Genomic DNA, 19787 nt, shown 5'->3' on the forward strand with positions numbered 1-19787 from the left:
GGGAGAGGCATCGGGAGGGCGGAAGGAGGCCAGGGTATTCCTCCTCCAGCTCCTGGGGCCACCCCACTGCTGGAGTCCCCCCACAGCTGCAACGTTGGCCCCATTCCAGTCACAGCCCCTCTGCTTTGCCCTTTGGGCAGGAATGGCTCCCAGAGCCCTTTGTGGGTTTCCTTAGTCCTGTCCGCGCCGGCACACACGGCCCTTCCCTTCAGGCCCTGTCCCCCCTTGAGGCCCCACCGCTTGTCCCGGGACCTGCCGATGCAGCTCCTGAGAAATGGCAGGTGCTCCTGGACCCTCAGCTGGGAGCCTGGAGGGCCTGCTCCGTCTTCCGGGGAGGCCACCTCAAGGACAAAGCCTGTAAAAGGACCACAGAGCTGCAGACGCTGACTGTTCATGTGACCCACAGACAGCTGGCGGTAGGACAGAACTGGCTCCGAACTTGAAAGTGCTCTCCCTAACTCAGCAAACTGGTGTCGGCCGACCCATCCCTATTTCGCATATTGGGGGACTTTTCTTTTCTTGCAGGCCCACTTATAACTCTAAGAGGTTCAAGTTCAAACCTCCGCCTCTCAAAGAACTGCTGCAAACAAGATTCGTTCAAACCCAAACCAGGCAGCTCAGCCCCGGCCGTCTGCAACACCAGGCCCTCTGAGGTCCTCACCAGCCATTCACACCCGAGACAAATCGGCAGGCAGCCCACCAGGAACAGGACTGAGACCAAGTCCCGGCACCGGCGTGCCCACAGCTGGGAGCCAGGGCACCGACAGAGAGAAGCAGACACGGCACGGGTCCTGGACCTCAGTCACAAGCTTTATTGTCTCGAGCACGGACTTGCCACACGTCAACAATTCCACTTCGGGGAGGGGAGGGCGTGGGGGGGACTTGGCAGGGATGTGGCTGAGTCCACACTGGTCAGAGATGCTCACTGGACATCGCTTCTGTGATACCTGCCGCCTGCAAACCCAGCTGGGGCTCAGCCCTCCGGTGTGGGCCTCTGGCTGTTAGTAGGCTAGTCAGCACCTCCTTTAGGGGGGCAGCTGCCTGAATTTGCTGAAAAGAGTAGCATTAACTCTGGGCTAGGCCACTAGAGCATCGCTCCTAGACTGTTGTTAATAAAACAGCATGCGGGAGCTACCAAAAGCCAACGGGGGGGGGAGGGGGCTGATGGGACAAACTGGCTGCCCCCACGATGGCAAGGCGGTGAGCACCAGCCACCTGTATCTGGGAGCACTTGCAGGCTACCTGGGCTGCTCCCTGGACAGACCGCACACCCGTCCTGGTGCACCTTGGGGACACCGTGATGGGGTGCTAGGCTCCTCCCTGTACCCCCCAGCAGCGGTGCTGCGGCACAAGGCCATGGCCTGTGGGCCCTCCAGCTCTAGAGGTGGGCACTGCTGGGCCAGAGCTGGCTTCCCCTGCCACACACAGGCCTGGAGACTCACAGGGCTGGAGGGGAGAGGTGCGTAGCTTTTTCTTGCCAACTACATCCCTTGGGTTCTCTTTCTGGAGACAAGGTTTAAAGGCTCCAGGCCGGGGCCTGGTAAGATTGAAAGGGGCTGTTGGTACCTGTGCATCCTGATGCTTGTGCCTGGCACACACACCCCTGAACACTCACTGCGTGTACCCGGGTGTGTGCGTGCACTGCCAGGTTGCAGGGATGTCTGTGGTGTGTGCGGTCACTACCTTGCCTGGCTTGGGGCTCAGTCCTGGAACCCAAGTGTGTGCACCTGTGTGGCCTGAGCATGGCTGATGCAAACACCCCACCGGCATGGCCGTGTGTGACCCTGTGAGTGTGCGGGAGTCAAGGGTCAGTGGGTGCATACGTGAGGGTGCGCACAAGTGCACCTGCAGGGGGACGCCCAGTTTTGGAACAACTAGTCAGCCCAGGGGACACCGAATTACCGACCAGTTACAATATGCCTGGCCACCGGTCTGAACTCCCCCGCAGCCATCCTGGCCCAGCTCCAAGCCAGGTCGATGTGGGGGTGAGGACAGGGCTCCCACTTTCCTAATACTGTGCTCCTGGCCTTGGCGGCCACCCTCTGGCCAGCAGCTTGGAGTTGTGTATGTTGGTATTGGGGGGAAAGGACCTTGTACCCCAACACCCTGAACCTGGGACTCGCTGGGCAGACAGGCTAAGGGGAGCTTGCACCACTGCTTGAAGGAGGCTCAGGATGTGGGGACAAGCAGCCCTGGGAACTGCCTTGCCGGGAAGAGGGTGCAGAAAAGGGGTCCTCAGTGGCTCCTGAGGCCCGGACTTCGCTCCTTGGTGCCTGCAAGGAGACCCTGGGCCTCCTCTGACCTTTCCTGGGACCATGGCTCTCTGGGGTCCGAGGGGGACCCGGGAGAAGGAAGGGAAGAAAGGGAGGTAGGGACGCGCTCCGGATGGCCCCAGGGCAGCTCGTTCTGGGGAGAGGGCCTGGTCGGACAGCCTCAGCCTCCCCCAGAAGCTGCTGGGTGTCCGGGCGTCGGGGCTGCAGGTTCCGGGCTGTACCGCTCTCTGTGGAAGTTCGTGCTTGAGGAAGCCTCCTGGTCCGGCAGGGGGTTGAGGGTGGGGATTGTCCAGACGGTAGGTACATTATTGTTACAAATACTGTTCTTGTCTCCAAAGTAACAGTCCTGGCCGCTGCCTGGAGGGGGCGCCACTGGGGCAGAAAGGAGTGGCTCCGGTGTGGACGGGGCTGCTCCATGATGGCCCTCAGGGTCAGTGCTTGTCCTAGAGAGAGCAAGGGCTTGATCAGCAAGTGTTGTCAGGAGTGGCAGAGGGGAGGAGGTAAAAAAGGAGGGGCTGGGGGAGGAGAACCCACCGGTGCCAGGTAGAGGGAACAGCATGGGCAAAGGCCCTGGGGCAGAAAAAGTCTCTTTGCTGAGTGCTGAAGAATGGTGAGATAGGAGGGAGGGTGGGAGCTGTTAGGGGAAGTTAAGGAGAAGAGGCAAGAGCAGGTGGGTGTACAGAGCCCTGCGTTCCTGTGTGGAGGTTGGATCCAAGAAAATAAAAATTGGAGGTAAGACTCCAAGCCCTGGTGTTCATGTCTGCAAACTGGGATGACCCCTGTGCCTCAAAGGGTAGACGAAGCCACACAGGGCTGGCTCTCATACCCTGACACTCCCCGCTTAAGCTCTGTGCCCCTCCCCACCCAGTTCTCTCCTTGGCCCTTGGCAGATTCTATGTCCAAGGTTCTCCTATCTCCAGGTGAGCATGTGTGCCCAGGGGTTCTCCTGTCCAGGGTGGAAGGAAAGTTCCTCCAGCCTCACTTGCCCGGGGTCACATAGCAAACCAAGGACAGAGCCGGTGCTGGGCTCTTCCCACCTACAGGGCTGGCAGCTGGGCCCCAGGTGGGTGCCTATAACACTGTGGGTAAAAGCAGGTGTTAACTGTGGGGTGGGGCCACCAGGCACCCTCTTAAAACACAACAGTCACCCTAATCGGTTTGGCTCAGTGGATAGAGCGTTGGCCTTCGGACTGAAAGGTCCCAGGTTCAATTCTGGTCAAGGGCATGTACCTTGGTTGCGGGCACATCCCCAGTAGGAGGTGTGCAGGAGGCAGCTGATCGATGTGTTTCTCTCATCGATGTTTCTAACTCTCTATCCCTCTCCCTTCCTCTCTGTAAAAAATCAATAAAAAATATTTTAAAAAAAAAACAAACACAACAGTCAACCAAAGACATGACAATAACAGGAGTCACAGGCACCTTTAGGCCCATGAAGTTCTAGAAAACCAATTTTATACCCATAATGTTAGAAAACGTAGGCTTAACAGAGATTGCTTAAGGAAGAGAGAACATGCTGATGTTTAAAATATTCAGTGAAAAATACAGGAGGTGAAATTGAATATAGTGTGAGACCTACTCTATTAAAATGATGTATGTGCTGCTTTGCAACCATCACAGTAAAGACTGGCTGAGGCCAGAGTCATCCACGGATGCGAATTCCAGGGGAGGGGGTCAGTGAGAGGGTATCCACAGGGCCCTACAGTCCCCACAGACTGACTGTTAGAAAAGAGCCAGTAACTACGCAGTGGAGAAATCAGATAACTCCTGGGCGAGGTGATCACAGTGCACATCAGGAGGGAAGGGCAGATGGACATCATGCGCCCGGTCGGGATGCCGGAGGACACGACATTGCCGAAGTGTTCCAGCCCGAGATGCAGGACCTGGCTCAGATCACGCGGACCCACCAGCAAACCTCAAATGAGGAATCTTCTATTTAAAAAAGGGTGGGGGGCATGCAGGAGGCAGCTGATGGATATTCCTCTCGCATCGGTTTGTGTTTCTCTCACCCTCCCTTCCTCTCTCTTTAAAAATCAATACAGATATATATATATTTTAAAAAGGAGTGGGGACTATGTTTCAAAAATGTCAATATCATAAAAATCAAAGAGAAATTGAAGACATGTTCCAGATTAAAGGAGACTAACAAGACAACAGCTAAGTGCAATAAGCTGACTTAACCTGCGACGAATCCTGTACAGAGGGAAAATGGGTATGGAGAGTAGAATGGATATAAATCTTACATCAATGTTACGTTTGCTGAAACTGACAACTGCACTGTTGTTATGTATAATCATGTCCTTTTACTCAGAAAATACAGAGCCAAGTGTTAAGGGCCAAGACATGCTATTATACTGACATGGTTCAGAAAAACATTACTACACACACATCTACACATAGAGAGCAAAAGATGAAACAGACAGGGCAACATGCTTACAATGCAAGGTGGGAAAGGGCAGATGACATGCTAGGTACTATTTTTATTCTTGCAGTTTTTTGGTAATTTTGAAATGATTTCCAAACAAAGTGAATGTTTACACACATGCATATACATACACATATAGCAGCTTCTCATTATTCACAGTAGTTATGTTCTATAAAGTCATCACCTGCGCTGAATTACCGAATACCGAGCCACTGCTCCAGGTGGAAATATGGGTTTAAGTTCCCTCAAACCTCTGGTCAGGACGTTTTAGTCAACTGATCTTACATAACCATGTTTTATGTGTGATTCTGTGTAAAGACATCTTAACACATGCTGTTGACTCATTAACAACTCAAGGCCAACAGTACAGCAGGTCTTCAAATAACATCGTTTTGTTATAATGGTGACGGTGACGATTCTTGGCCGGGACCACTGTCTGTGTGGCATTTGCACATCCTCCCCATGTCTGCGTGGGTTTTCTCTGGGGGCTCTGGTTTCCCCTGACATTCCAAAGACGTGCATGTGAGATAAACTGGCGTGCCTGCACTGTCCCAGTCCACGTGGGTGTGGGTGTGAGTGGCGCTGTGATGGAAGGGCGTCCTGTCCAGGTGGGTCCCACCTTGTGCCCTGAGCTGCTGGGAGAGACCCAGCCACCTGTGACCCTGAACTGGAATAAGCAGGTTGGAATATAATGATCTTACCTATTTTTTTCTTCTTAAATGTATGTAGAGCTCACATTTATTTCAATGTTTAATATTAGAAGTGTTTGGGGTCTGTATTTAGAAGTTTGGTGATGTTTTTGTGACCAGAAATATGCCATGGGAACTTAACTCTTGTTTATATCAATTAGCCAATTGTAAAACTGGTTTTGTTATATGTCATTTCGCTTAGAGTTGCAATCTCCAAGAACCCACCAATGATCTCAAGTGAGGACTTACTGTATAACTCACGCCTGAACAAAGCTTATTTATTTATGTTTCAAATACATTTTCATTGATTTCAGAAAGGAAGGGAGAGGGACAGAGAGAAACATCAATGATGAGAGTTACTGATCAGCTGCCTCCTCCACGCCCCACACTGGGGATCAAGCCTGCAACCGGGGCATGTGCCCTGACTGGGAATCGAACTGTGACCTCCATGGTTCATAGTTCGACACTCGACCATTGAATCACATCGTCCGAGCTGAACGAAGCTTATTTAACACACCGATTTTCTTTGTAGGGCACACAGCCATCACTTGGGGGTCATTGTAAACAGCAGAAATCACCAAGTAAAAGCACAAAAATGTGAAAAAGGTGGCACTAAATAGATTTCAAAAAGGACACGTTTGCAGTATGAGAGTTGGAACAAGAAGGGAGAGTGCAGCCTTCTTACCCCTCGGCTGGGAACATGCAGGTCCGGCAACTCAGATTTTTCCCTGCTCTGCACATGTCCATAAGTGACCACAAAATTGTTGCAAATATTGATTTTGGGGTTATAAATACATTTTAGTTGCAAATTTGCGAATGTGGAATCTGTGAATAATGAGGCTTGATGGTACATATACATGTGTTCACATACACACACTTAGGAAAGTTCAGGAAGGCTGCCACTTACAAACACTAACCTTGGTCATCTCTGAGTGGGAGGGCTACTAGTATTTTCTTCTTTATGTATTTTTGTTTTTTCTCAAAAGTTTCCCAAGGGGCATGTATTACTTTATAATAAACACTTTTTTAAAACAGGGGAACAAGGTTAAAAAGCAAGAGGAATTCTGAATCAAGACGGACTGCACGGGTTCCTCTGTGAGAGACTCTATTGTGAAGCATCTGCATGATGCACCTTTGTTTGTATTTTTGGTGACTTGTCAGGTTCTGCTCTGCCCGTGCAGTGGGGGTGCCACGGTGTCCCCCGGGACCAGAGAGCGCCTTACCTCTTGTTTGTGGGTCTTGTCTTGCTGGTGGATGCCGTTTGCAGAACCCGAATTGCCAATGGCCTGTAAGAGTCACGGGCAGATGCTGAGTGAGGTTCACCAGACAACAGTTCCTCGTTCGTCCACTAGATGGCGATGTCTTCTTGATAGGATCCTCTCAGGCTCCAAACTGACTAGAGCTCTTCAGAATGGGGGTCCCAGGACCCGTAGACCGAAGCTCTCAGGGCAAGGTTGCATCTCTCCCCTTGGTCTGAGACCCTCATGGCAAAGCCATGTACCCTTGGGCTGGGGCTCTCAGAGCACATGCCTGTGTCTCCCCCTAGACCAGGGTTCCCAGGATAGAGAGGGCTGCCTCCCCCTGAAGACTAGGGGTCTGAGGACAGGGCTGCCTTCCCCTGCAGACAGGGGTTCCCAGGATAGGGCCCTGCTCCATGAGGACACTGCCCACTGGCTTGCCTGGTCAGCCCAGCCCTGGCCCATGGCTCACCGGGGACTTGTCGGGACTGCTCCTCATGGCCTCCATGAGCTTCTCCACCTGCTGAGCCTGGTCCAGTGCATCCCGCAGTGTGTCCTCTGTGCTCATCAGCTGGTGCTGTAGCCGCAGGAGCTCCGGTGCTGAGGACGGGTCAATGAGGGAGTAGCGCCTCTGATCCGACAGCGACTTCTCTTTGTCCTAGAAGTGGCCGGAGAAAGGAAAAGCATGCGCGAGGGTGCAGTGTGCATGTGTTAGGGGAGGGTGACCTCCTCCAGGCAGAAAATTTTCCTGGCCCCACCCCATCTCTGGGCCAGGCCCGAGCATCATGGGGATGTTCCTCGGCCCCCCTCCCTCACCTGAGGGTCCCCACTGAAGTAGGCTCTGTCAGATGCTTCACATCCTCCAAGTCCCCAAATCCAGGCACCTTCCTCTTTCCTTCTTGATTCTCCCTACTCCCTCCACTGTCTTATATGGGTCCCTCCTCTTGACCCCAGACCCCATCCTATAGTGACTTCTCTACGCCCCCTCCCCTACCCAGCAGGACACAGCTGCCCCACCCAAGATGGTCTCCGGAGACACACCGCCCCCTTCTTCCTGACATTCATGTGTGAATCCCTCTGCAGGACCCTGAACAAGGAGCTGCTTTCTGGTTGATTACTTCGCTGGGCAGGGAGCTCACCACCCTGCATAGCCCATCTTACCTATGGATAGGTCAGATTCTTAGACAGTATCCTTTGCATTGCATCACCTAGACTGCCACACAGCAGCCAGCCACGATGCCTGCAAAAGCAGCTGCCTGTGACCCCTCCACGAGCTACATCACTGACCCTGTGGTTCTAGGGGATTGTGAATTCTCGGAGGCTTGGCGGTTCCCGGGATGGCTCCAGGAGGTCACCACTCTCCTGGCCTGACAGCAGGGCAGCCTCAGTCCCACCCTCGCATTCCCCTGCTCCGACATACCAGCCCAGTCAGCTTTTCACGAAGGCCCCGGATGTCATCCTTGAGTTTCTGCTCCTTGATCCGCCACTCAGCCTTGTGGACCTCACGGCTCAGGTCCCTCTCGGGCCCTGGGGAGTGGCGATTGGCTTCCAGCAACAATACCCGCAATTCGTTCAGGCTCCTGGGGGAGGGGTTGGGGGGGGGCACAGAACAGCTACAGTCACTCCCACACTCCAGCTATCTGCCAAATGCCTCGAGATGGCCACTCTGACGGGGAGACTGGCTATTAAAACAGCACCTGTGCCAGAAGGGGCCAGAGTGGAAACATGAGGCATGAAATCATGCAACCACAGCCCAAGAGGGACCAGGATTTAGGGACAGAACAGTGAAGAGGACTTGGCCTTTCCTAGAATGTTTTTAAAGTTGTTGTCTTTTAAAAGAGAATATTTGTTTAACTAAAAAATCAAGCAAAGCACACAAAATATTCATCCAAGGGCACCCATGAGGCAAGACATTTTAAACGGCTGAAATCAGATGAGTTTTCTTTCCTATGTCAACCCTTAACCAGCTGGCAGTAGCTGCCTGGAATACTGTGATGAGGATGATTCTCAGGCACAGCCAGGCTCTGCAGAAAAGAGTGCGGCAGTCAGTGAGCGATGTCTGCAATGGGCACAGGCTGAGAACAGGACACACTCCTTCTACGCCTTTTCCCTTCCCTGCAACTACTATAGAGGAGACAGAAACTCCCTCACTAGGTGGCCATGGGTAGTTGAGAACAAAGTGGAAGTCCACCGGTACTGCCCCTTTCCTCCTCCTTCCTGCTATGGATGTGATGGCTGGAGCTCCAGCAGCCACTTTGCAACCAGGAGGAAGAGTCCAAGAGAACCAATCACTTAGCACTGATATTTTTAGCTACTGAACCGTCATCCATGGCTACTCCAAGATTCCTGTTCTGTGAGGAAAGTAAATCTCTACTGGTTAATCTGCCAGCATACTCCTAGCTGATCTTCCACTCCCGTCCTCAGCGGCACAGGCGCGTGGGAGGAGCGCGTGGAGGAGCGCGTGGTGGCCAACTTCGATAAAGGAAGGCTTCAAAGGAGATTGGGCTGAGAGCTAAGCCTCGAGAATGGACTGGACAGAGTGAAATGTCCAAAAAGAAGAAGGTAGCAATTGAGTAAGTGCTGAGGGACAGAGGAGGAAATGAGCCTGTGGATAGAGGAAGACAGACTCCCCAGAGGAGGCAAGACTGGGCTGAGCACCGAGAAAAAGTATCTGATTTGGACAGGGAGGATATGGGGGGCAAGACAGCAGTGGGGCCTTGACGGAGCGCCGGGCTGTGAGTTCACGCTGGGAAGGAACGTTCCCCAGCTGCACCCGTCTCCCTCCCCCCTGGGAAGGGCCACATTTTCTAGAGAGGTGCTAAATTTAAAGCAAATCTAGCACAGAAACTCCCAGTGTGTCATCAGACTGAACAGCAGGGGAAGGGAAGAGACACCGTTTCCTTTATAAAAAGGTGCTTGTACTTTAACAAGATTCCTTTCAATCGGAGGATGAACCTCAGAGGTTTACAGGGGCTGGCGAACCATGCCCATAAGGGGGTGTAAGTAAAATGATGAATAGGGTGGAGGAGGGGGACACGAGACGTCCCTGATCACTGAGAGCGTGCAGGCGCTCCCCAGCAATGACTGGTTGTTACTATGCTGGGAGTCAGCCTATTGTTGTCAGAACTTCTGGAGAAATCTAGATTTTATGTGCAATCTTCTGATTTTTTAAATGCTCATCTAGGTGTTTTTCCCCCCTAAAGCCTCATATAGGTTACACAAACCATGTCTATAAACTGGAACCAAGTGGTTCTCAAAGTGTGACATGGGGAGCCCTCAGGGATCCCCAAGACCCTTTCAAGGGGTCCATGGGTTAGAACTATTTTCACTATCATTTCTCATGCACATACAATGAATTTTTTCTTGGGGTCATGTAGCATATTAGTGATCTGAAAACAATATTAACATACATTCTTTTCTAACTACAAATCACTGTAAGGCCAGATTTTCATAATATGCTTCAACTAAAACAACAAACTGCAAAGACTGACTACAAAATGTTAAACAATGCCCCTCTTTTCATTAAATATTTTTTTTGTTTTGGAAAACAGTTACTTTTTATCCAAAGCATGTTATTTATGGTACATGCAATTGGTTTATTATTTTTAAATGAGTTCATAAGTATTTTTACATTCCTCAGTTTTAATTTCTAATATGACCAATACAGAATAAGCAAACACAGCTCCTTGGGAGTCCTCAATAGATTGTAAGAGTTAAAGGCAGCAGTGAAGGCCGGAAGGTGGGAACCACGCGTCTTGCCTGTAAGCTCTGCTTGGAGAAAGCACTGTGCAGGGAGGATTCTGAGGCCTCCCTGAGCTTAGAGGAGAGCACAGAGACCCCTGGTGATGCCAGCCACCCGTCCTACCCAGGCCATCCTCGCCCACCTCTGGAGAAGACTGGCTAATGTCAGGCGGGGTGAGGGTCAGGCGAGGGAAGGCAGCTGGGGGGCAGGCCAGGCGGGTCCGAGCACCCTGCCCGCTACGCACCGCTCCTTCCTGAGCAGCTCCTGGCTGATGAGCACCAGCTGGCCCGAGGCGTCATGGGTCTTCCGGGACACGGCCTCCAGCTCGGCCTCCAAGCGCCGCTTCTCCTTCTGGAGGACGTCCACCTTCTTGTCCCCCGACTTGCACTTGCTCTCCAGCGCTGAGGGTCAGCCAGCAGGAAAGAAGGGGGGGTCAGGATCGCCGTGGGAATCTGTCCCACCAGAGCACCCGGGCAGGGAGCCAGTTTTCTTGGAGGGTGGCGGGGGTGTGTGTGTGGGGGGGTGTGTTCACAGGGACACACTCCACTGAGTGGGTCTCTCAGGTCCTGCAGAGCCGGGCAGCAGGGGCCGAGAGAACAGCCACAAAAAGCAGACCGGGACCCCAAGCACAGAGCCCGGCCCCTGGGGTGGTGGGAAGCAGTCCGCCCGAGACAGGCCCGGCATTCCACTCCTGCCTGAACAGGGACAGGCTCTAGCTTCACCTTTGCCTTGGAGGAACTGAGGTCAGCTGACCTTTGTTGGAACCAATTAGGCCATGGGAACGTGATGGGAACTGGAGAGAGGTTGGGTGGGAGCCATTTCCCAGCACAGGGGCCATCTCACAGACACCACCACTGATACTGTGGCGGACAAGAAGCAGGGCCGGTTTGTCACCAAGTCACAAATTCCAGACGCCCTGCCTCACCCCGGGCTCCCCCTGTCCTCACTTCCCCTGTGCCTTGCTCTCTGTTGCAGCCTGTGCCCTTACCCCGATTCCAAAACCCTGGTATTTCCTCTAGGGGCTGGGGCAGACAGACTGTGTCCAAGTGGCCTGAGAAACCAAAACGTCCTGGTGGTATTCAGAACAGAGGGGCCGCTGGCGAGAGAAGCTGGCTGGGGTCCCTGATTCTATTATGGGCCATGAAAGGGCTCCTATCCCCCCACTCCCTGCTGCCCATGAAGTTCTGTGTAGGTGAGCTGGCCCAGGCCCCCTCCTCCTCAAGGTGGAGTGCAGGAGGGTACCCTGACCCAGACGCCAACCCTCCCCGCGCTCCACTGGCAGGGGCCCGAGGAAAGCCCCCGCATCTGCCATCGGGAGGGAGACTTACCACTTACTTGGGCCCTGAGCATCTCAGTCTGGTTCGTCAAGGCTGTCACCTCTTTGTCCCTCTTGTTCAGCTTGTCCTGCAGGCCTAGGGGAGAAGGGAGAGATGAGGGGCCATTAATGCTCCGGGTCCAGTGCTGGGGTCCAGTGGTTGCCACCCATCCCCCTGGGTAGCTCACTCTGAATTAAAGGCTCCAGTACTGAGCGGTCTCAGGCAACTTAACAGAGTTTCCTCGAGTGAAAAATGGAGATGGTAATAATGGTGCCCATGTCACTTGGCCCTGTGCATTCAATACTGGATAGACGAACCGGCTGGTGTGGCACAGTGGTCGAGCGTCGATGTATGAACCAGGAGGTTGCGGTTCAATTCTCGGTCAGGGCACTTACCTGGGTTGTGGATGTGATCCCTGGTTGGAGCCAGAGTGAAATGCAATCGATAGATGTTTCTCTCACATCGATGTTTCTCTCTCTCTCCCTTCCTCTCTCTAAGCATGTCCTTAGGTGAGGATTAAAAAAAAAAAAATGGCCAAGAGAATTTTGAAAGGGCAGAGTTAGGCAAGGGTAGCCTTGCCAGTAATTAAAAACCAAACAGAGCTTGGATAATTAAAACATTATAGGCCGTGGCCGGTGCGGCTAAGTTGGTTGGAGCATCATCCTCTACAGCAGAAGGTCATGGATTTGATCCCCAGTCAGGGAGGGTGTGAGAGGCAACCGATCGATGTGTCTCTCTCACAACAATGTCTCTCTCTCTCTTTCTCTCTCCCTTCCTCCCTTTCTAAAATCAATAAAAAAATTTTTAAAAATTATAGAATTGGCACATGAACAGACAGAAAAGTCATTGGAAGGAATAGAAAATCCAGAAATAGAGTCAGTTACATAAGGAAAGTTATAAATAATAAGGTTGGTAATTCAAATCAGTAGAGAAGGGGAGATAAGTTTTTCAAATATGGGGTACTCTTTTAGGAAAAAAATAAAAATGGATCCTTACCCCACACCTTCTAGAAGGATGAATTCTAGATGGATCAGAGATTTAAACATAGAATATGGAACTAAAAAGTACTAGAAGAAACCATGAGATAATTAATGAAAATAATAAATACAGAAGGTCCCCCTCCCCCCAAAAGATCGATTTAAGAAAATCTGCATGGCAAATACCATTATAAGAAAACCAAACCACAACTTGGGGGATATGTTTGCAATGTCATAAATAAGGAGTTTCTAAAAAATGAACAAAAAGATCAATAACAACAGGAATACAATGGGTAAAGGATGCAGTAGAAATGGAAATGGCATTTCAGCCACAGTGAGCGAAAGGTAAGTTGAAATTACATCAGGCAACATCGTTTACTCTTCAGATTGGCAGCGATCACAAAGCTTGATGAAACATTGTCGGGGAGGCTTGTGAGGAAACACACTTTTTTTTCTTATTAAAATATGTTTTTATTGATTTCAGAGCGAGGAAGGGAGAGGGAGAGAGTTAGAAACACCAATGATGAGAACGAATCACCAATTGGCTGCCTCCTGAACGCCGCCTACTGGGGATCGAGCCTGCAACTTGGGCATGTGCCCTGACCGGGAATCAGACTGTGACTTCCTGGTTCATGGGTCGATGCTCAACCACTGAACCACACTGGCTGGGCGGGAAACACACTTTCAACCACAGACAGTGGGAGTTAAAATTGGTTGAGCCCAGGGAGGAGGTAATTTACTGCAGGTGTTTGCAATAGACAAAGACTAAAAACAACCTACAATCCATCAGCAGGAAACTGGCTAAATACAGGATGGCAGCTCCACACAATGGCATATTGTGCACCACGGAAAAGAATGTAGTGATGAGGAAGAGTCTCCAAGACACATTATTAAATGGAAAAAAGTAAGGGACCGAGCAGAGTGGGAGCCAGGGCACCATCTGTTACCTGTCCGCTTGTATGTGCGGAAACGCTCTCTGCATGGGGACAGAAGCTGACCAACTTTGTGCCTTTGGGAAGGGAACAGGGAAGAGGACCCTTCACCTTATACCCTTTGGACCATCAGTAGTTTACACCTATTTTAAAAACAATGTAAAACCAAACAAACAACAAGGTATGCCCAGCACTCAATAAACCGAGCCGCAGCCCGCCTCACCTGTGGGGTGGGGTGATGGCTCGTGCATGCAGTAGGCACCTCTCACCAAATGGCAGATGATGCAAAACCAGGTGGCACCAGCTCCAAGGCAGAACCAACCAGCCTGTCCCCAAAGCCCGGGTCCCGCCTGCCCAGCGGCCACTCACCCTCCACAGTCTCCTTCATCCTGATCTTCTCCCCTGAAATGTCGTTCGACTCAATCATCTGAAAGAAGAGGACTGTAAGGGGGACGCTCGCCGCCCCTCTGCCCCAGCCCCAGCCGGCCCAGCATACTTCACGCTACACTACATAAGGGGACTTGCAGTGTCAGGGAGCACAGATGTCCTTGAGATGACCCCCCTGACAACAGAGGACCCTCCTCTGTTCCCATCATCCCAAGGCTGCTGTGTGGCTGCCATGTGAACACCTCCCGCCCCTACCTCTTGAAAATGTTTATTATATTGAACAGACATCTCCTTCCCTGGGATGCCTACAGAGGTTGGTTTCCATCAACATCCAGAGGCAAGATTCCAGCCTCGGTTTCCCCTCCATGAAACAAGTATCGACTGCCATGGGGCAGTGTGTGCAGAGCATACTCCGGACTGCCTCCCAGAGGGACTTCAAGAAATGCTACTTCCTTTCTCTCTGACACGTCTTCTAAATAATAAACTCAGAAGCCGAAGAAGAAAAGATCAAGGAAAAAAAATCTGGGCAAACATCGACTGGCCCCTTACTGCTTCCTTCTCCAAAAGTTTCTGGCCTCCTGTCCACGCTGGCTGTCCTCTGAGCTTGCAGTTTGTCAGTCTAACACTGCAGATCAGGAGGCAGTCACCTCCATCAACCTGCCCTTCATACTTCTTCTCATACATCCCAAGCCCCATTTTGTTCGCAGCAAGTGATAACTAAGCCCCTAGATCTTTATTTACAAACACTGCAGGGAAAATGAGGCAGACACTAAAACATCTTTTAAAAATTCTCATACTTATTAGACTAAATATCCAGTTGTACCTGGACATGTGGGTCCAGACTGAGACCCTGTGCATGCAGAAGTCAAGAGAGGTCTTCTTGAGGTCACTACCCACTCCTCTACCCGAGGACTGTGACTGAGGAGCAGGAGGCCACCCTTAGACCTCTGTCCCCCATGCTCTGCGGAGCCCCAAACCTCTCCCGCTAAGGGAGTCCATGTGTGGGTCCCAGGCCTGACCCCCCCGCCTGAGAAGCCAATCGGGCCGTATGCACACAGGCTAACCTGGGCTCTTCCTCCCCTCTGCCCAGGATCCTGGGAGAGCACTTGTTAAACACGTCACTTCCTAGCAGAAGGGGCCGGAAGGCTGCTGCAGCGGGACCTCGAGGCATGACAGGCACCCTGTCCTCGGACCTCCTGAAGACTTACTGCTGAATGCTGAGTGCTAGTGTAAAGTACAAGGGGAACCGGAAGCCCAAGAACCCCGGGGCCTGTAAAAGGCAACGATCATGCTGCTAGCTGTCCCTTCACATCAAACCTGACGTTTGTCATCCTGAGCACCCTCTGGCAGCCCTCTGGCACCAGGGTTGGGCACCACCTCTGCCACTGGTGGGCAGAAACCCTGGGAAGGTTACTCATCTTGAGGTCTTGGTTGGATCATCTATGAAATGGAGCATCGACCTCGTGGGAATGAAGTTGAAATGGGGCAACATAGGGCCTGGCACAAGGTGTGGTGCCCGGAGCCACTCAAGGCCCTTCCCAGGCCACTGGAATGAACACAACCCGTCTGGGCCTCCCTAGCGTGCTCAGCCGGGATGCCTGGATTTGGAGCAAAGCTGATACTGGCAGCAGTAGCGTCTCCATGGCCACCCCTCCAGCCTTCCAGCCCCCACTCCCAGGACTCCACACTCTGGGAAAGTGACCACTGGACTGTGGCTCGTCTCATTAGGACCAGCAGCAAGAGGGCGCCCTCAGATCCCTGGGTCAGCGCTCCAGTTGGAGATGGGAGCCCGGGGATGGGCAGGGCTTGTCCACGCCAATGCCAGCCCACGGCACAGGGACTCACAGGAGGACATGTGTGGGCACATCAGGGACTTGGGGACTTGGAGGAAGCCTGTTCTCTGCTCTGAGGTATATCTCTCTCCAGGCCTGGTCTGTGGGGGACCCAGCCAGGTCAGCTCAGACCACCATGGGTCCCCACAGTCACAGGGCCGGCTGCCCTTCTCGCAGAGGGACAAGAGGCTCCCTCCTCTGAGCCTAGTGCCCCCATATCTCAATGGGCAGGTACCTGGGGGCAACGAGAACGCTTCCCTGGGCTGAAAAAAGAGATCAGTAAACACTAGGCCCTCCCCAGCCAGCTCTCAAGCCCGAGCTGCTGTTGCCCAGGGGCCCGCACAGCCCACAGGAAGGCGCTGCGTACGTTGGTGTGCTGGGACGAGCACAGGGACTCGACAGCCTGGAGTCTGTTTTCGGCGACCAGCAGCTTCTCCCGCAGCCTCTCGGCCTCCTGCTTGCTCTGGGCCTCCGACCGCTGCAGCAGCTCATAGTCCAACATCTTCTTCTCGGCCAGGGAGATCTGCTCCTTGAGGAACTCGATGGCCTGCGCCTGGCCCCGGTACTCCGCGTCCAGCTTCTCCAGCTCGTGCACCCGCAGCTCGGCGTCCCGGCGCTGGTCCTGGGCCTCCTGCAGCTCCAGCCGGTGCTGGCCGGCCTGCACCTCCAGCTGGGCCCGCCAGTGCTGCTGCAGCCCGGCCAGCTCCTCCTGGGCCTCCTGCAGCTTCTGCCGCAGGCCCTCCTTCTCCTTCACGTGCATGGCCGTCTCGATGTCGTGCTTGGCGCGCAGGTTGCCCAGCTCCAGCTGGTGCTCCATCTTGATGCCCTCCATCACGGCCTTCAGCTCCCCGATCTCCTTCTGCTGGGCGCCAGGGCCCGAGTTCAGGGTGGCCTTGAGGTCCTCCAGGGACTTCTGGTGGTCCGAGGCCAGCGAGTCCAGCTTGGACTTCCAGTTGTCCATGAGCCCCATGTTCTCGCTGGTGGCCTGCTGGACCTTGGCCTTGAGGTCCACCACCTCCTGTGCATACTTGTCGTTGGCGGCCCGCAGCTTCTCCACCTCAGCCTGGTAGGCCCTCAGGGCCTTCTCGTACTTGTCCCGCAGCACGCCGCTCTCCTTCTGGTGCTCCTTGCTGGCCGACAGCAGCCGCTCCCGCAGCTGCAGGGTCTCGGCGGCCTCGGGGTGGTCGGCGGGCGGCGGGCCCGAGTGCAGCAGGCACTGCTGCAGCTCCTCGATCTCGCCCCGCCGCAGGTTCAGCTCCTCCTCCAGCTGCAGCACCCGCGACTTCTCGGCCACCGTGGTCAGCTACCGGGAGAGAGGGAGACGGTGAGCAGGCCGGCTGGAGAGCGAGGGGGACCCGCAGGGGTGCGGGGGCTTCCTCACCATGCAAGGGCCCCAGTCCCCGTGGGGTAAGGTCGTGAGCAGGGAAGGGCATCCACTCCTACCCAAGTGCTGGCTTTTCTCATGGCCTTGCCCACCATACCTCCCAGAAAGAGCCCCCTGACTTGTACCCCAGCGATTCAGGGAGTCAACTGTCCCCACTGCACCAGGCGTGGGGCAAATTGATGGTTAAAAACCCCACTTATTCGAGGTTATGGCTTTCAGTTTAAAGGGCAGAGGTGACAGGGAAGTTTGCAAGTCCCCCAGCTGGAATGGGTGGACTCAGGGGCTGTCTGCAGGGGGTGGCCAAAGAAGGGCCGGTCGAATGCCTAAAGCGGAACAAAATTAATGCTCCCAGACCTGCCTCCTGAGGGAAAACTCTGAGATCAGAGGTTCCACCCTCCTGAGGTTCACCTTGATCATGTCAATGGTCACAGATTTGGAAACAAAAATATTTAAGCGTTTTAAATCCGTTACAAGCTTAAACATTTTTGTTTCTGAAGCTGACCTTTAGTTCAATGAACCTGCTTTTGTTTTTTTCAATCAGGTTGGGGTGCCTGGGTGTGAAGGGCTGCAGCCTATCAACTGTGACTGGGTCAGTTTCTGCCAGTAGCCTCTGTGCACACACGTGTGTACTGCACAAGCACACGGTCACCGGGCAACACTTAGTGTGCAGTGCCCTCTGTGTCCCCCAGGTACCCCCGCATGCACACACTCCCTGGTGCTGAGGCCAACATGCAGAGACTGACCGCTGCTCACCCCACACCCCATGCTGTTTGCGCCCCAATCACTCCTCGCTGGCTGCTAGCGCCGTTGCCAGGAGAACGGTGGCTGCACTGTCCCTGGGCTGGGCCAGCCAGCTGTTTGGATGTGTGTACCTGCACGGGGGCCAGTCCCGGGACATGCATGGGCTGTGGAGGGGCCAGCTAGGCCTGGAGCCTAGACTTGGAACCAGGCCCTGGGACTTGGGGGGAACCACCCCCAAAAAGAGCTTTCCCTAACCTAGGAACACCCCCTCCTCCCCCAGCCCCAGGTCTTCGGGGGGGCCCCTCTTAGCACCATATTTAAGACCTTCCAGGCTAAAGTCCCCCATCCTCCACCTTCCCAGCTGGGAGAAGAGAGGCATGGATAGGTTGTCTCCATGACTGCCCGCAGAAGGCAGACCTGTCCCAAGAGACCCCTGATTTCTGAACCTGACTGAGCCTTGTCATGGCCATGCATGGGAGGGAGGGCGCGGAGGGTCTCACAGGACATTCCCGGCCAATGGGACCGGCTGGGGAGCAAAGTCCCAGAGAGCCAAGCCCCCTCCTCCCCAATAGGCATCCGTGTCACCACTTCCCTCCTAGAAAGGGCACAAAAGGGAAGAAACAATGAGGACAGCAGCCAAGGACAGAGAAAATAATCAAACAGAGGAGCCCAGGGGCAGGGCGCTGGCGGGCGGAGGCGGCAGGCGTGTTACCCTGTTGTCGGCTAATTCTCGGAGCAGGCGCTCGGCCTGCGCCTTCTCCAGCAGCAGGCTCTGCTCCAGCTCCCCAATGCGCGCGTGCTCCAGCTGTGTCTGGGTCTGGTCCACCCGTGGGTGGGAGGGAGGGGCAGGGCAGAGGGCACAGGGAAAGGAAGCCGGAGGAAGAGAGAGGGAAAGAGAGAGAGAGAGGTGGCGTCATCTACCATGAACAAGACAGGAAAACAGGTCGAGGAGAGGAGGTGGCTGAGGGAAAGAGAGGTCTGGTGAGGTGGGCCTGCCTCCTGCCCTGTGTCCTGGCTGGGTTTCTTTAAGGGCACCCTGGGTCCCTTCTGTCACCTCCAGGTGGCCCTCCCCTTTGCAGCTCTGGGGAGGAGCGCCAGCCTTCTCCCCTTCCCCACGGGGACTCTGCGGGCTGCTTTTCAGGCCAGGCCCAGGGTCGTGCACACAGGCCACCAGGATGGATGAACAGTAAATGACCCCCGGATTCCTGGCCCTCAGGCCTGTGCTGAAGGTGGATGAACCAAATGAATGGAAGGTTTTCAAAACTATACCCACACCATCATGGTTCTCCCAGCCTGGCCTCCCTGGTGGAGGCTGAGCTGTGCCTCCCACTGCCCAGCCCCAAGCCCGGCCTGTGGTGGCCACCCCCCACCTCCCCCACCCCTCCCCCCGGGCCCTGCGGAGACAGCCAGTCTCCCGAAAGCACAAGGGCATTTCTGTCCCAGCTTCACAACTCCCACTTCACACACTAACAAAGCCCGGCATTCTCTGGGCATCCGGGCTGGCATTTGGGTTCCCATAGCAGATCGGTGAGCACCCAGACTAGCATGGAGACCAGTTCACGGTAGGGAGAGGCATGGTCCTCCTTACCCTCCCGCCTGTCCCCTCCTCGTCCAGGAGAAACAAGGTTAAAGCAAGTCCGTGGGGCAGTTCTGAAGAGGCAGGTTCACCAACGTGCACATATTTGTAGGAAGAATACACACCCGACACCGGCAGGGCTGAGGGCAGCAGGGTAAACTGGTACCTCCCGTCCCTGAAATACGTCTGCAATTCATCAAGAACTACTGAGACGTTCATGTCCGTGGCCTGTGACCTTATATATTTCTGAGTTTTCCCAAAAGAACTAAAAAGGTTCC

General features: G+C 53.9%; 1 protein-coding gene across 4 annotated transcripts in view; it reads right to left on the reverse strand.

Moving 5' to 3' along the window:
• Positions 1–789: 789 nt before the first annotated feature.
• CLIP2 (CAP-Gly domain containing linker protein 2) overlaps positions 790–19787 on the reverse strand; it is a 70041-nt gene continuing 51043 nt past the window's right edge. Inside the window, exons 9-17 of one of the 4 annotated variants that reach the window (XM_059693437.1) lie at positions 18646–18750; positions 16176–17111; positions 13959–14016; positions 11693–11776; positions 10609–10765; positions 8043–8202; positions 7095–7280; positions 6608–6670; positions 790–2716 (exon numbers count right to left, since the gene is read on the reverse strand). In XM_059693437.1, coding sequence (XP_059549420.1) covers positions 2705–2716; positions 6608–6670; positions 7095–7280; positions 8043–8202; positions 10609–10765; positions 11693–11776; positions 13959–14016; positions 16176–17111; positions 18646–18750 — 1761 coding nt within the window. In that variant the 3' untranslated portion in view covers positions 790–2704. Of the gene's footprint in view, positions 2717–6607; positions 6671–7094; positions 7281–8042; positions 8203–10608; positions 10766–11692; positions 11777–13958; positions 14017–16175; positions 17112–18645; positions 18751–19787 lie in introns of those variants that run through there. The other 3 variants (XM_059693438.1, XM_059693439.1, XM_059693440.1) reach the window with 3 other exon arrangements.

This window comes from Myotis daubentonii, chromosome 4, assembly GCF_963259705.1.
Source record: "Myotis daubentonii chromosome 4, mMyoDau2.1, whole genome shotgun sequence".
NCBI lineage: Eukaryota > Metazoa > Chordata > Mammalia > Chiroptera > Vespertilionidae > Myotis > Myotis daubentonii.